Source organism: Apodemus sylvaticus, chromosome 7 (assembly GCF_947179515.1).
Source record: "Apodemus sylvaticus chromosome 7, mApoSyl1.1, whole genome shotgun sequence".
NCBI classification, from domain to species: Eukaryota; Metazoa; Chordata; class Mammalia; order Rodentia; family Muridae; genus Apodemus; species Apodemus sylvaticus.
The window spans coordinates 84,079,375-84,093,652 of record NC_067478.1 but is presented as its reverse complement, the minus strand read 5'-3'; the positions used below and the strand labels follow the sequence as shown (position 1 = coordinate 84,093,652).

The following is a 14,278-nucleotide window of genomic DNA, read 5'->3' as shown; positions in this document are numbered from 1 at the left end:
TGATCCACGGGCGCGACGGGCACTGCGCGAAACCGGCGGGGACGCCGCCCCTCCTGCGGCTGGAGCGCTTCCAGAGCAGAGGCGCATCGCAGTGCCGCTCGCCCCGGCATCCTCCCTCCAGCTCCGGCTCCTCCTCCCCCCCTTCCAGCCCGGGCTCCTGCAGCCGGCTCCAAGAGGCAGGCGGGCGCGCCTCCCCCTCCTTGTCCTCCCCCTCGTCTCGCTCTCTCGCGGCTAACTTTCCAGAGCCCCGACCCGCCGAGCGGAGCTTCCCTGGCAGCTGCGGGGCCCACAGCCGACCTCGGGCGGAGAGCCCGGCTGTTCCCACTATCCCATCTCAAGCCCCCTGGGAGCGCTCGGGAGAGAACAGGACCATGTCCCGGGCTGGGAACCGAGGCAATACTCAGGCGAGATGGCTGGGCACTGGGCTTTTGGGTAAGATAGCCCCAGCTTTGTCTTCTCTCTCTCTCTCTCTCTCTCTCTCTCTCTCTCTCTCTCTCTCTCTCTCTCTCTCCTCTTTCTTAGCCCAACCCCACCCTGAAGGGGGTGAAGAGAGGTGCCTTAGACAAGGCGGCATCAAATGATTGGAATGTCGGTCTTCCTTCTGGACCCTTAGCTTTGAGACTAAGCTCCCTGGGAACCCTGTGCATTTTCCCTACCCCCAGCCATCCTGGCAAGGGAGTTTCTTTCTCCCTTCGATGCCTTTCGGAGCTAGGTGTTGGAGCTGCAGCAGGGGAATCCTCCTGAGACCAGAGTTAAGGCATGCTGGTGGGGTGGGGGTGGGGTGTCTACTGCCCTGAGTGTGGGGGCTCCAGGGAGTTTGCAGGTGTAGTGCCTTCCACTCCTGCTGAGAATTATTGACTTACTTCCTTGGCAGCAGGGGATGCTCCAATGGGGTCAAGGGTCTCCCTCCGGATCCTTTGCTAGGTTCTTCCATCTTCTTCCTTTTTGGTGTCCTGCCACTCTTTAAAATGCTGGAAGGATTTAGAAGAACCCAGAGGACCATTCAAAAGCCACCTTTTCAGAAGGTCCTTGTCCCTCTTCCTTTAAAGGGGTTCTTTAGGGGAAGACCTGTTTGGCTCTCCGTTTTGGGGAAGACTGGGAAGAGCTAGGAGTCAGGCCCAGAGGACACCGAGGGTATAGACTCTTCTGGCTCTCTATTAATATTCACATGATGGCTTTGAGTGTCAAACTCCAAGAGATTAGGCAATGGTATTTATTGGTCCAGACCAGAATGTAATCTTCTACACAGCCTGACTTCCAATGTAAGCTGACTCTGTCTCTGGCACCTGTGCCTCTTCCTATTTATATAAGTCAAGTTTGGTTTTTTGACAGCATCACCCACTCCCATTGGATCAGGCACATGGTGGAGGTATTGCTCTGGAAGCGGGGGACACAGGCCTCTTATGGGAAGCCAGTGCTGCCCTTGCACTTGAGACATCTGATGCAGCTCTGTCCTGTGGGTACTTGTCAGGCGTTGGGGACAGTATTCTTTTTGTTCCTGAGCTTTGCCTTACTAACCTCCCTGGGGCCAGATATAAGACACTGACATTTTGCCCCATACCGTACGGATGCTGTACAGGTTTCATGACTCTTTAAAGCCCAAGCCTCTTCTACATGGGATGGAGACTGTGCCATTCCACTTGGATCCTCCCAGGCTTCTCCTGTGGCCATGGTAGGGGTGAGAAGTCTAAGGCACCAAAACTCCAGTCATTAACCCGGCCACTGTACATCATGGGTTGCCTCACCCCCGTGTTTGGTTGGTCAAGGGAGTGCTAGGCCTTGCACTGCTAGAATATCCAGAGGCTCTAGGTGGGGTGCGGTGTGAGTGGAGAACAGGGCAGAGATTTGGTATGAATAGGGTATGAATAGGGTATGAATAGGTTTTCAAGCAGTGAGGAGTGTATAGCTCAGAGAGGGATGGTAACCTGCCTGAGGGTGCACACCCAGCTGACAGCCAAGTGCGACAGAATCCAGGCTATCTGGTGAGAGGGAAAGTCAGTGGGGCTTGTGTTTAGAACCTGGGAATGAGTTGAGGCCCTGGGATATGTGGTGGGTGGCTATGGGTGGTTATGAGCAGTGGTCAGAGCTTTGCTTCACAGTTGGCAAAAATGGTGTCCCTGAAGTCCTCTCTCCGCATCAACTCAGTTTCCTAGACTGGGATCTAAGTGTTGTTTTTGTTTGCTTGTTTGTTTGGTTTGGTTTGGTTTTGAAAACACAAACAACATAGCTTTTTTTCTGAACCTGAGAAGTGGTTCACAAGGCCATAGTGATGCGACTGAGGTCCCAGTCTTTTCCTGGGTATGTAACTGAGAGTGTGTTGCTCTGCCCACCCTTTCCTTGCTTCCTGATTTGCTTAATTGCCATGATCTGTGTTTAATTATCACTTGTGAGGGCGCTGTGTTGCACAACCCTCTCTCCCCTGGTGTGTATTTATTAAGGGCTTGTTTAATGAGCACACAATTAAGGAGAGGGTGTTGAGTCCCACTCAGAGGAAGAAACCAGCAAGGCTGAACCGGGAGATCCCGGAGAAGAGGGGAGGAGGGGCAGGGGCCGGTCTGCATCTGGAAAAGATGATTAGCTCTTGGATCTGCAGAAGGCTGGCTTGCGGAACTAAGCCCTTAGGACTGGCTCCCTCCTAATGGGATCACCTTGCCCTGTGTGGCTGCTCCTTGGGAGTCTCCATGCGTGCGGTGGGCCAACACACTACTCAGTGGCCTCTAAAAAAGAGGAACAGACCCACTGTTTGGACTTGTTTGTAAAGCTGGTTTCACTGATCCAGTGCTGTCTCAGGGGCATGCTTCTATCCTGGCAAAGCTCATGGGGGTGGGCAGGAAGCAGGTAGGCAGGTTGCCTAGGGTGAGGAAGCAGAAAGCTTTACCTTTGCTGTAGGACCCAGGAGCCTTGCCTGGCCCAGCCCTGTTTCCCCAGGCCCCTGAGGCCTCTCTCCCAGGAGGGGTCCTTCTCTCAGGCCTGCCTGCGGCCCACTTTCTTCCTCTGAGCTCCAACTCTGAGCCGTTCTTCCTCCCTGGGGCCAGAGAGTCTCAGCTGAGCTTCTGCTCCACACGCCCCGCGTAAATCCTTGGAGCTAAACTTAGAGCAGGCACCATTCTGCTCTCCTTCTGCCCCCTACCCTGCCTGGGTGTGACTGATCTCTGGTTATGGGAAAGATGATGGAATGTTTCCAGCCTGGGATCGACCTTGAACTGGATGGTAGTAGCCATTGAATTCCTGCTGGTGTGAATATTTAATAGGATAGCCATGTGCAGAATGTTCTGTGTGTGCGTGTGAGTGTGTGTGTGTACATGTGTGTGCAAGTATGTGTGTGGAGGCCAGAAGTCGGCCCTGGTTGTCATTCCTCAGGTGTGACAAGTGGTGTCATTTTCCTTGAAGCTTCCACACGAGTAGAGAGAGGAGACTGACTGACTAGGAGCCCAAGGCATTCTCCGACCTCTGCCTTCTCAGTTCTGGAGTTACGAAGCCACACCATCATACACATTTTTCACAAGGTTTCTGGGAACTGAACTCACATTTACTAGTAAACGCTTTCCTTACCCAGTCATGTCCACAGCCCTAGATACTTTTCAAAAATGTTGGTACAACTTGTGAATCCTGAGTTTGTCTTTCTCCCTGGACAAAGTCCCAGCAGGGTGGCAGAAGCTAGGGACTTCTGAAGATGGCTGCTGAGAGGTAGGTAAATGACTTAGGAAAAGCCAGGCTGTGAGGATAGGGGTGGGGCTCGACAGGACTCTGACAGAGGAGACTTCATGGGTCCCACAGTGCCAGAAGGAGGCCCAACTCACAGACACACCTAACACCCATGCTGGCATTCTGAGGAACTAACTTTTGGGCAATGCAAGAAAGTCCTTTACTTAGGGAAATAGCCACATGGAAATAATCCAAGATGTGGTAGAGGGTGAAGGAATAAATCAATGCATGAGCAGCCGGGAGACAGTCTTGGCTGACACAGTAGTCTTTAAGAAAAACTAGTGGCGCCCCGGTTATATCCAATGCTGGTATGGGGAGAGCCCTGTCCCCCTCACTTCTTTGAAACAATATCCTCTCCCCGAGGATGTTCTCTTGCCTGAGTCCTTCATGTGTTTTATACAGCCTCACATTTTGGCTTGCCACCAAGCTTGGGAGGTAGGAAAGTTTATAGCTATTCCTGCACTGCTCTGGGGATGCGCTTGGAGGATGTGGATGTAGGCTTGCACATGTAGGACTTTGTCAAGGTCAGCAGGCAGACTGGGACCTGCTGACCAGTCCACTCCAGCTTTGGCCAACCTGCTGAAATAGCCCTTCATGGGCCTGTTAGTGGATCACGACCCATGCTCCTTCCTCCCAGGCTCAGCCTCACGGGAGCTTGGACACCAACCTCCCAGACAGCTGGAAGGACTTCCCCAGGCCTGGCTGGGTGGGTTGTGTGCTGCAGAAGCATCCAGGCTTGCCTACTTATCCCAGGTTTCCACTTGGGCAGGGATGACTCTGTGAAAACCATCGCAGTCGATTCCCTTTATCCCCTCCAGGCTAGTGAGGACACGGGAGTGCGCCACTCAGAGTCCTCATCCTATTAGGTAGAGTTAACTCACCCGCATCCAGCAGAAGTGCGTACTGTGTGGTGAGCCAGAACTTAAAGAAATAGTGTGCTTCCTTCTGAACTTTTCTTCCGCTCCTCTCCGCTTCTATCTATTTAAAGCAATCAAAGGCATTTTCTCAAACCAGGCATGGAGACACAGGCTTGTCATCCCAGCATCCCAGGAGGTGGAGGTGGAGGGCAAGAAATTCAAGGTCATCCTTGCTTGCATAGCAAGTTCTAGTCTGGCCCATATGACTCTATCTCAAAAGCAAACAAATTGTCATCTCCCTTAGGATGCGCCTCTGTGCTCTGGAATTGCTAATTTGAGCTGGAGTTGGGAAGGAGGAATTTGGCCCCTGGAGATAAGTCTTTCCCTCCCCCACCTTCACCAGGACCCTAGTTCCTGAGTCCAGGTGCCATGCTAAGAGGACTTGCCAGGGAGCTTGCTCCCTCCTCTCTACCTTTTATTTTTGAGAGAGTCTACACTGCAGCAGAAGCTGGTCTCAACACTGCAGCTCTCCTCCCGACTCGGCTGAGTTCTGGGATTCCAGTTGTGAGCTGCCATATCCAGTTTAGAAAGCATCTTCCCCCCTCCCTCTTTTTAACTGTAGAACTGTGTTTGTTTTTGTGTGTGAATGTGGGCATGCAGCCGTGGGTCCATGGAGGTCAGAGTACACCCCGGGTCCCTGTCTTCCACCTTGTTTGAGACAGCATCTCTCTGTTGTTTCCCTGGTACATCTACCAGGCCCGCCAGCCCACGAGCTTCCAGGAATCCTCCTGTCTCTGTCACCCACCTCCCTATGCTAACACTGGAAGCTACTAATGTCTTATGCTACATACTGGTTTTTACAGGGGTGCTGGGAATTTGAACTCAGATCCTCACCCTGACGCAGCGATCAGTGTGACTCACTGAGCCAACTCTGAGGCCCGGAAGCTGCCTCTCTTCTGTGTGTCCCTGTCTTCTGCTCTGCATCCTGGTTCTGGGCTCAGGGGGCTGCTGGGAGGCACAGAAAGCAAGGCTTCTGGCTCCCATCCTCTGTCAGGTCAAGGCTGGACAGTGGACCAGACCTAGGGGCAGGGGAGAATTGGGGTAGAGGACAGCAGAGATAAAAGAAGAACCAGGAACTCCAGGGAGCTCTGACCCCCATCAGAATGGCTCCTGGGAGAAGCAGATCTATTTTTGAGTGCTGCGTCCTTACTTCTTGGGTATGTGGCTTTTACATCTTTATCTCTTTGAGGCATTTATTGGGGGATAAAAGGAATGACAACTTTATGGGTTACAGATGAGATGGGCACAGTCTGTAAAATATACCCATGCTACCTACCATACAGTCCTGAGCTCCAAAGAGGCTGTTTGCTGTGTGGCTGCAGGAAAATCATTTTACCTCCTTAAGCCTCAGCTTTATCATCCAGGGTAAATAGTGCACCTGCTATTTAGTATCCTATTAGGAGTGGGGGTGGGTGTGTGGGAGCCCTCTAGCAGTTATTCTTAAATGGTGGTCTGTACCCACACTGTTCCCTGGGAGCTACAGGGAGAGGCCAGTTCTGAAGACTCACATAGTTCCAGGGCCGACTCACACTTGCCGATGCTTGTCCCCAGTTGGAACCTGTCCTCAGCATGGAAAACCACTACAATAATCCCATGTGTGTGTGCGCGCACACACACACACACACACACACACACACACACACACACACGCATGCACACACGAGTTGCAAATTGAAGTAATCTAGCAAGAGCAGGAACCACAGTAAACAAATGCACCCATTTTAGCATGTGAGGAGGGGGTTCTGTCTCCCTCTTTGACCTTGCGGGAGTTGCTGACTTCTCTAGGTTTGGCTTCCTCTCCAGTGTGGTCCATAATTTTAGATATGATGGGGGTAGCAAGCAGGAGGCCGAAAGGCGCCAGGCGCACCGTAAGAGCTTCATCAATATCTGCCTATTGTCATCATGGGCATGGCAGGAGTCAGGACTGGGTGGGTTACTAGGCTATAGGGTGTGTGTGTGTGTGTGTGTGTGTGTGTAGCAACCAGAAGCAGAGGAGACACAAGGAAGGTGAAGGGACCCTTGAGAGCAGGAGCTGGGCCACCAGCACTCCCTAGAGTGCTTTGTCTGCCTTGTCTGTCACTCAGTAGCCTGGTCATTGCCTCCTGTGGGAAAAACAAAAGGAGATTGATTTATGATGCAGCACGAGGGAATTAAGTTAGACAACAAAGGACTTTCCTGAGAATTAAGAAGGGAGTGAGTGCTCATTTCCCCTACTGGCAAAGAAAGGTATGAGTTCAGTGTGGCTCTCCTTCAGTGTGGAACGACCTTGAGGCAATGCAGTTTCCCTAAGGAATGTGCAGGAAAGAGGAGGCTTAGATTCTTTAAGAGCGCTTAGGAGGGGGACTTACCGAAGGCAACGCCTCCGGAGGCATGGGTGATGTCCTGTGGAAGGAGTGGGGAGAAGGGGAGGGCGCGGGGGGGGGGGATGTCCTGTGGAAGGGGGGAGGGGCAGAGGGATGTCCTGTGGAGGGGGTTGAGGTGACTGTGAGAAGTGTCACTGTGATTTCTGGGGTGAGAGTGCGGAGTGTGGTGCAGGGAGATGAAGAGGCTGCGCTGTCACCGAATCCGGAGGGTACAGGCCACCCCTAGGTCCCGCATCCTGCAGAGTGCCCTCACTTGATACAAATGGCTTTTGCAGAGAGCAGCGCTCCGCTTGCTCTTTCCTGCGTCCTCAGCGCTAGCAGTCTGTGTTCCCCGCGGCCGCGGCCACGGTTCCATTCCGGAGGGCCGGTTAGTCCTCCTTCTCTCCTCGGGATCCCCTTGTGTAGTGGGAGACGCTGTTCAGCCCTAAGGTGTCTCTGTCCTTAGCTCCAAGGTAGGGACTGCGGCGATCGCGCCTTTCCACCTGAGGAAGCTCTGAAGCTCTTACTTGAAACCCTCAAACATCACCAGGGGTGCACCCCGACCTAGGAAAGTCCCCTGGGTGCAGGCGAAAGGGGGAGTTCTCCTACCTCCCTGGCCCCGACCAGTGCTGCCCTCTACCCAGGTGGAGGGGTGGAGTTGCAAGGGGTGTGTGTGGGAGGGGCAGGAAAAAAAAAACTCACAAACTACTAGGCCCTTCCTTTTCTTGGGTTGGGGTGTCCCCTCGTGGTCATTTTGAGTACCACATGGGCCACTAAGGCTCAGAATTCAGTTCTGTATAGAGAACCATCTTCCATCCTGAGGATGTCAAAGGCCTCTTCATCTGACACAGCTCCCCTTCCTGGGCTGAGGGTGCTCTTCCAGAGCTTCCCGAGAGATTTTATTAAGGGAGGCCTTGTCCCCCATACAGGTCTCTTCCTGCTCCCCATGTACCTGTCGTTGGAGGTATCTGTGGGAAAGGCCACCACCATCTACGCTATCAACGGCTCAGCGATCCTGCTGCCCTGCACCTTCTCCAGCTGTTACGGCTTTGAGAACCTCTACTTCAGGTGGTCCTACAATAACAGCGAGACATTCAGGATTGTAAGTGGGACGCTCATGTCCTTCCCACTGTCTGTCCCTTGCACATGGATGCCTTCAAGCACAGGCTTTGGTCTCTTCTGAGGACCAAAGATGATCCCAGGAACCCATCTCTCTCTGCCTCTCATCTGTCTCTGTGTCTGTCTCTGTCTCTCTGTCTCTCTCTCTGTTTCTCTGTCTCTCTCTGTCTCTTTCTCTCTGTCTCTCTGTCTCTCTCTGTCTCTGCTCTCTCTCTCTCTCGTCCAGCCAGGATGATGTTTCTGTTTCTGATGGTGATGCTAGAATTTGGGGTCTGTTGAAAAATTGGCCAGATTCTGTTGTCTTTTCTTGAGGGAAACCTGAAACTTGGATATTTTCGGAAAAATTAATAGCTTAACAATATGGAGAAAGAAAGCATGCAAACGCTTGGAGAATGGGAATGAACAGTGGATGCGTGGGAGGACTGGAGAGGGGGCAAGAACGGGGCGGTGAAGTGAGCAGGTCACAGATGCAGAAGGAGTTCTGTGCAGTCTGACGGGGGCTCTTCTCCCAGAGTGACTGTGAAAGTCCCAAGAGACGCCTTAGCGGATGCTGAAGGGCAGAACTATGGTGTAAATCCATGTCCTGACTAAGGGCAGGATTCAGTGGCGTAGAGGATACAGAGAAAGGAAGAAAGGCTGGGTGGGGCACGCAGAGACAACTCTGTGTGTGTTTGCGTGTGCACGTGTGTGTGTGTGCACATCCATGTCCGAGTGTGCATGTGTGTTTGCAGAGACACTGTGCAAAAACAAAAAAAGGCTTTTAAGAAAACAGCAGCCAATGGGGTGGTGTGTTCCATGGAGTCCTGAAAGAAAGAACACAGATTTAGTTTGACAGGGGCAGAATTGAGGTCAGGCAGAGCTTCAGCCACTGTCAGAGAGCGCAGAGGGAGGCGAAGGGTCTTTCTGGGCGGCGCTCACGGAAGGAAGGGCGTGGTGACGCTTGACTGCTCTGCTCTTTCCCTGGCCCAGCTCATCGACGGGATTGTGAAGAACGATAAATCTGACCCTAAGGTGAGAATAAAGGATGATGACCGCATCACCCTGGAGGGCTCCACCAAGGAGAAGATGAACAACATCTCCATCCTTCTGAGTGACCTGGACTTCAGTGACACCGGCAAATACACCTGCTTCGTGAGGAACCCCAAGGAGAAGGACTTGAACAACTCTGCCACCATCTTCCTCCAAGTGGTGGATAAATGTATGTTGTGCGCACAGGGGTGAAGGGAGTAGGGTGGGAACAACTTGGGGTGCCTGTCAGTGTGGCATTGAAACGGCAAAATGAGCCATGCTGCCGATTTTCTCTTCGCACTTGCAAGAGTTACTGGAGTTGTGTACAGAAGCTAGAAAAAGTTAGCTCTGGGGTGGCTTGGGGATAGCACTGGGCATCTTTGAGCCTTGATTTCCTAGTCCATAAAATGGACGTATGGCTACCTTCAGTCAGGGTGGCTGTGAAGGGCGGAGGAGCGAGCTAGGAGTGTTGAGTAGCATTAGACTCTCCCCATGCAGAGGGATTCTTGCTGGTTTTGTGCACTGGGCTTGCATGTGTTGGATGACTGTCAGGTGTTGTAGTGAAGGGTGCTGTAACTGCTACACAGTGTTTGGTTTTGTTTTGAGGAGTGTGTGGTTCAGAGTCAGACAAGCAGATGGATAGCCCCAGGTGAACAGCACGTGCTTTCCAAAGAGATAGAATGGGGTGTGGTCCTTCCACACCCGTGGAACTGGAAACAGGTGGGTCAGTTAGGCAGTGACAGTCCTGAAGGAGCCAGATAGGCACAGGCCTTCATTCCGCGGAGGCCGTCAGGACCGCAAAGAGGGATTAAAGGGATGAGAAGTTAGGTTGGGTGCCTTGCAGCTGAGGATCCTGGACTTTGAAGCCTTCTGCACGCCCCCTCCCTCATGACCACGTCAAGGATCCCCTGGAGAGGGAACAGCAGGGTTGACTTTGGGTTATTTCAAGGGCAGAGTCCTAGGGGCGTATCCAGGCAGTCTTTATTGGAGCCTGAGTCTGGTGTTAGAACTGCAATTGGCATCACCTCTTTTATCTGTTCAGATTCCTGCCCTCTGCTCCTCAGTGCCTGCCCTTTGTAGGAGAAGGGAAAGGGACCAGTGCTGGCAGCGTGTTTCAGGATGCCAGGCTCTGAGTTAGCTCTGTGGACCATCCCAGGTGGTTCTCATCCATTTACAGAGTGTTTCAGCCATCCATCTACATGGTGTTGGCCCAGGGTGCTGTGGGTCCAGGGTGACCAGGATGGGAGCTTTGCTAGCTGAGAGATCAACACAATTAAACAAAGAGTGGTGTGGTATGCAGGAGTTAAGGCATCAGGGGGAGCCCGGAGGGTTCATAGAGCGGCCAGGGAAGGGTGACAGGGGTGGTTGTCTGGTGGCAGTGGGAGAGGAGGCAGGTAGGCTATCTGAGGAGGGAGCTTGCAGCTCAAAGCTGGTGGCTTTGGGTCTCACGCTGATTTATTCCCCAACTCGTGTGCGTGCATGCGAGTCTGTGGGAAGCGGTATTGGGAGGGGTGACAGGAAAAGACGCCATGGCCTCTTCGGTCTCGGTTGACCTGAGAGGGTCACGGTCTGGAGGCGGGGTGGCCAGTTTTGCACCTTGTATGGTGGCTCTCCACAGTTCTTCCCTCCCTGTTCTGCCCCTGCCCCTCCCCCCAGTGGAAGAAGTAGACAACACGGTGACACTCATCATCCTGGCTGTGGTGGGCGGGGTCATTGGACTTCTCGTTTGCATCCTGCTGCTGAAGAAGCTCATCACCTTCATCCTGAAGAAGACCCGAGAGAAGAAGTGAGTTGACTCACCCTCATCCCCGTGCTCCCTGGTGGTCCTCACTCCACATCCGTTAACCCCTGCCAGCCTGCAGTGTCCTCTCTGCCTCTTCCTTCTCCAGAGTCTTCTGATGGCACCGCTGGCCCTTGCTATCCCTTGCTATCCCTACAGCCCTTGCACCTCCTGGCTCCCTCCCAACCTCTCTCCACCTGATCTTCCTCATCTGGTTATCTCCTCCCCCCTCTCTGTCCCATTAACCTCTCTCTTCCCATTTGTACCACCTGCCTTAAAACCTACCATCAGATTTGGGAAGCTTATTTATTTTCATTTCTATCATAGAAACTGTGAGCCCATGCATAGAAATGCTAGAATAGAAAGACTCTTTTAGGGAGAGGAGAAATTCTGAGAATTCACTCGGGAGGGGCAGAAACGGTGCCTGGCAGTCAAGCATGCAATCCCAATGGTTGAAAGTCACGCTTAGAAGGATCCCCTTGAGTTCAAGACCAGCCTCGTCTACACTGTGAGGCCCTGTTTCAAAAGCCAAACCTAAATGAAACTAAACTAAAACCCCAAAGGGTGACATGACCTCCTGGGAAGTCCTAAGATAAATACAGTTACGGCAATAGGCATCTAGGGTCAGGGATGCAGCTAAGTGATACAGTGCTCGCCTAGCGTGTGCAAAGTCTTGGGTTCAGTCTATTTCCTCACTAGAAGGAGGAGAAGGGTGGACAGGTAGAGAGGGTGTGAGCCTGAGCCCAGAATTTTCTGGAACAATGTCAGGCTGTCTTTAAAGCAGCAGATGAGGAATCTTGGGAGGCCAGAGCAAAGAAAAAGCTATCAGAAGAGGAAAGATATTAGAGAGCTGTGTTCTGGGCAAGACAGGTGACAAGGTGGGCTGTCTCTGGAACAGAACAGAAAGGGCAAGGGGGGGGCACAGGATTGGCCCAGGGCATGCACCCACTCCTTCATCTCTTGTTCCTCTCAACTCTCTGCCCCCCTCCAGGAAGGAGTGCCTCGTGAGTTCCTCTGGGAATGACAACACGGAGAACGGGCTGCCTGGCTCCAAGGCAGAAGAGAAGCCACCCACAAAAGTATGAGGCCCTGCTCGGGGCCAAGCAGGGCAGGGAGCCTCACTTTCTGATGGTGATACGGATGCTGAGTCCTGAGATGTGTGCTGCTTGGCTCAAACTGTTCTTTCTGAGCAGGAAGGACCTGGCCCCGCCCAGCAGCCATTCCCTCCCCGCCAGGGCTTCCAGGGGACAAGGGTTGCCTGGGGGAAGGAAGCCTACCTGAGGGGGAAGGAAGACAGGGAAGGGAGGAGCTGGAGTGGTGTGGAAGGTTTGGTTTCTGGGCACGTGGGGTCTCCTTTAGACTTTCCCCTCTGTGAAGCCTCACTTTCTCCTCAGTTTTCCTTCTGATCTTTCACCAGGAAATCGGGGTGATCAGGGAGGCCTGCTCCCAAAGCTGGGGTTTGGAGCCAGGTAGAGGGTGACCACTTCAGAAGCTGGGAATGCATGAGAACTCCGGGATGGAGTCTTCTGGGCGGTGGGGCCAGTTGTGAGAGGAAAGCTGGGCTTTGAAGAATATCAGGCTTCTGGAGGTTCCTCCAGAGGAGGCTTCTCTTACCCCCACCCTGTAATACCTGCCCACACTGTCCTGCCTCCCTGACCAGCCTCCTGCTCTGAATTTGTAAACCCACCAGCTAGGCCTGGCTGCCCTGGTCTCCAGGTGTCCCAGCCTACCTAGCCTGTGTTTGCTCGCTGGGCTGCAGCTGCTGAGGAGGCTTGTGGGGAGGGCAGCCTTCATCCTTCTGGAGCACTGGGGTGCTAGATGCAGCTTTTTTGGCTTTGCTCTCTGAGTTTCAGAGGTGGGAGAACAGTGTCCCTGACCTCCCAGCCTTTGGAATGTCTACCCCAGCCCTACAAGACTGGTATCCCTCATCCTTGGCACGGCAGGACCATGCCACCCCGATACTTCCGGAGCTCAGTTTTCCACACATCTTCCCTTTTCTTGAAACAGCTGGCATTGCCACCTTACCCGAGGACTTCCCATCCCAAACCTTTGCTCCTTCTGTGTCCGTCCTGCATGCCTGGCCTTCCCCTGCTCCCAGGTCTGCCTTTGCCTCAGGGACCCTTGTTTCCAGGTGAGAAGCCCTTGGCTTTTCCACCGTCCTTTTTGCTCAGCTGGGCCAACTCCTCACTGAGCCTGAGGCTGAGGAGGAGCTGGGAGAGGGTACTCACATCTTCTCTTTACTTCTCGCAGAGCGGGTTTGCACCCCTCGAGCCGTGGGGTTGGATTGTGCCTTAGTTCCCCGAGTCCTGGTTCTGAGCCCCCTTTCCTTGGCTCTCACTTCCTGACTTAATTGCACAGGTTGGTGTGACTCTTGTGGGGCTCCCCAGCTCCCCACCTCAAGGTCATGGAGGAGACCATGAAGCTGGTGTTGCATAAACAATGGCTTTGTGACTGGTGGCAGTCTTGGTGACACCTGAGGGGCACCCTGACTCTTGTCCCTGACGTGGAGATAGGATGGCATTCGATAGGATGGGACCTTCAGATGGGTTTGATTGTGTAGGTTCCTGTGACATATGACATGTGATACCCAAACTCCCTCTTCCTCATCTGATTTCTGATACCTTTGATACACCAGAAGATGGAGACTAGTCCTCTTTTTAGGGTGTAAGGACTGCTACAGGCTCTGCCCAGGAGTAGCTGAAGGCTCCCCCAAAGTGGAAGTTTGGGGAGACTAAAGAACAATGGAATCTGTAGGTGCCTGTGGCTATGACTAGTGTCTCTTGCCCAAGCCAAGGGGCTTTGGGGTTGCCTCTTCTCCTCCCATTCTTCTTTACCCAGAACCCATTGTGAGCTGGGTAAAAATTGCCCATCTCCTGCTTTTTAAATATTTATTTGAGCAGAGTCTCATGTAGCCCAGGCGGGTCTCCAACTCCCTATGTAGCCAAGACTGGCCTTGAACTCCCGACCTCCTGCCTCCATTGCCACAGTGCTGGGATGACAGGTGTGAGCCACACCCTGCTTAGAGTAACCTGGCTCTGAGAACAAAGATGGCACCAGAGCCTCCAGCCATTCAGGAAACTTCCAGCTGCCTTCATGTAAAACTGCTGTCTTCCCCATCACTGGAAGAGGCCAAGTGTTGTGGGTTCTTCTTGCTTTCCTGAGGGGAAACCAAGGCACACAGCAGGAGAGAGGGAGGGACTCCCCTTCCCATCTTCCTGTTCCCTGTCAGCTTATAGGCAGCCCTTGCAGCTTCTCCCATCTACCCAAAGGGTGAAATAATACCTACCTCACAGGACTGCAGTGAGGCTTGGTGAGGTGTTATTGTTTTTTTGGTTTTTTTTTTTTTTTTTTTTTGGCCTGGCTTAGAAAGGCATTGGGAAACAAGGCTAATAACTAGAGAGAATGTT

The 14,278-nt window shown here is 52.9% G+C and overlaps 1 protein-coding gene across 1 annotated transcript; it reads left to right on the top strand.

Moving 5' to 3' along the window:
* The first annotated feature begins 224 nt into the window (after positions 1–224).
* Scn4b (sodium voltage-gated channel beta subunit 4) lies at positions 225–14,188 on the top strand. Its single transcript, XM_052188473.1, has 5 exons — positions 225–432; positions 7,894–8,066; positions 9,053–9,281; positions 10,748–10,877; positions 11,863–14,188. Exons 1-5 carry the CDS (start codon positions 372–374, stop codon positions 11,954–11,956), a joined length of 687 nt encoding a protein of 228 aa, XP_052044433.1. The 5' UTR covers positions 225–371; the 3' UTR covers positions 11,957–14,188.
* Positions 14,189–14,278: the final 90 nt, after the last annotated feature.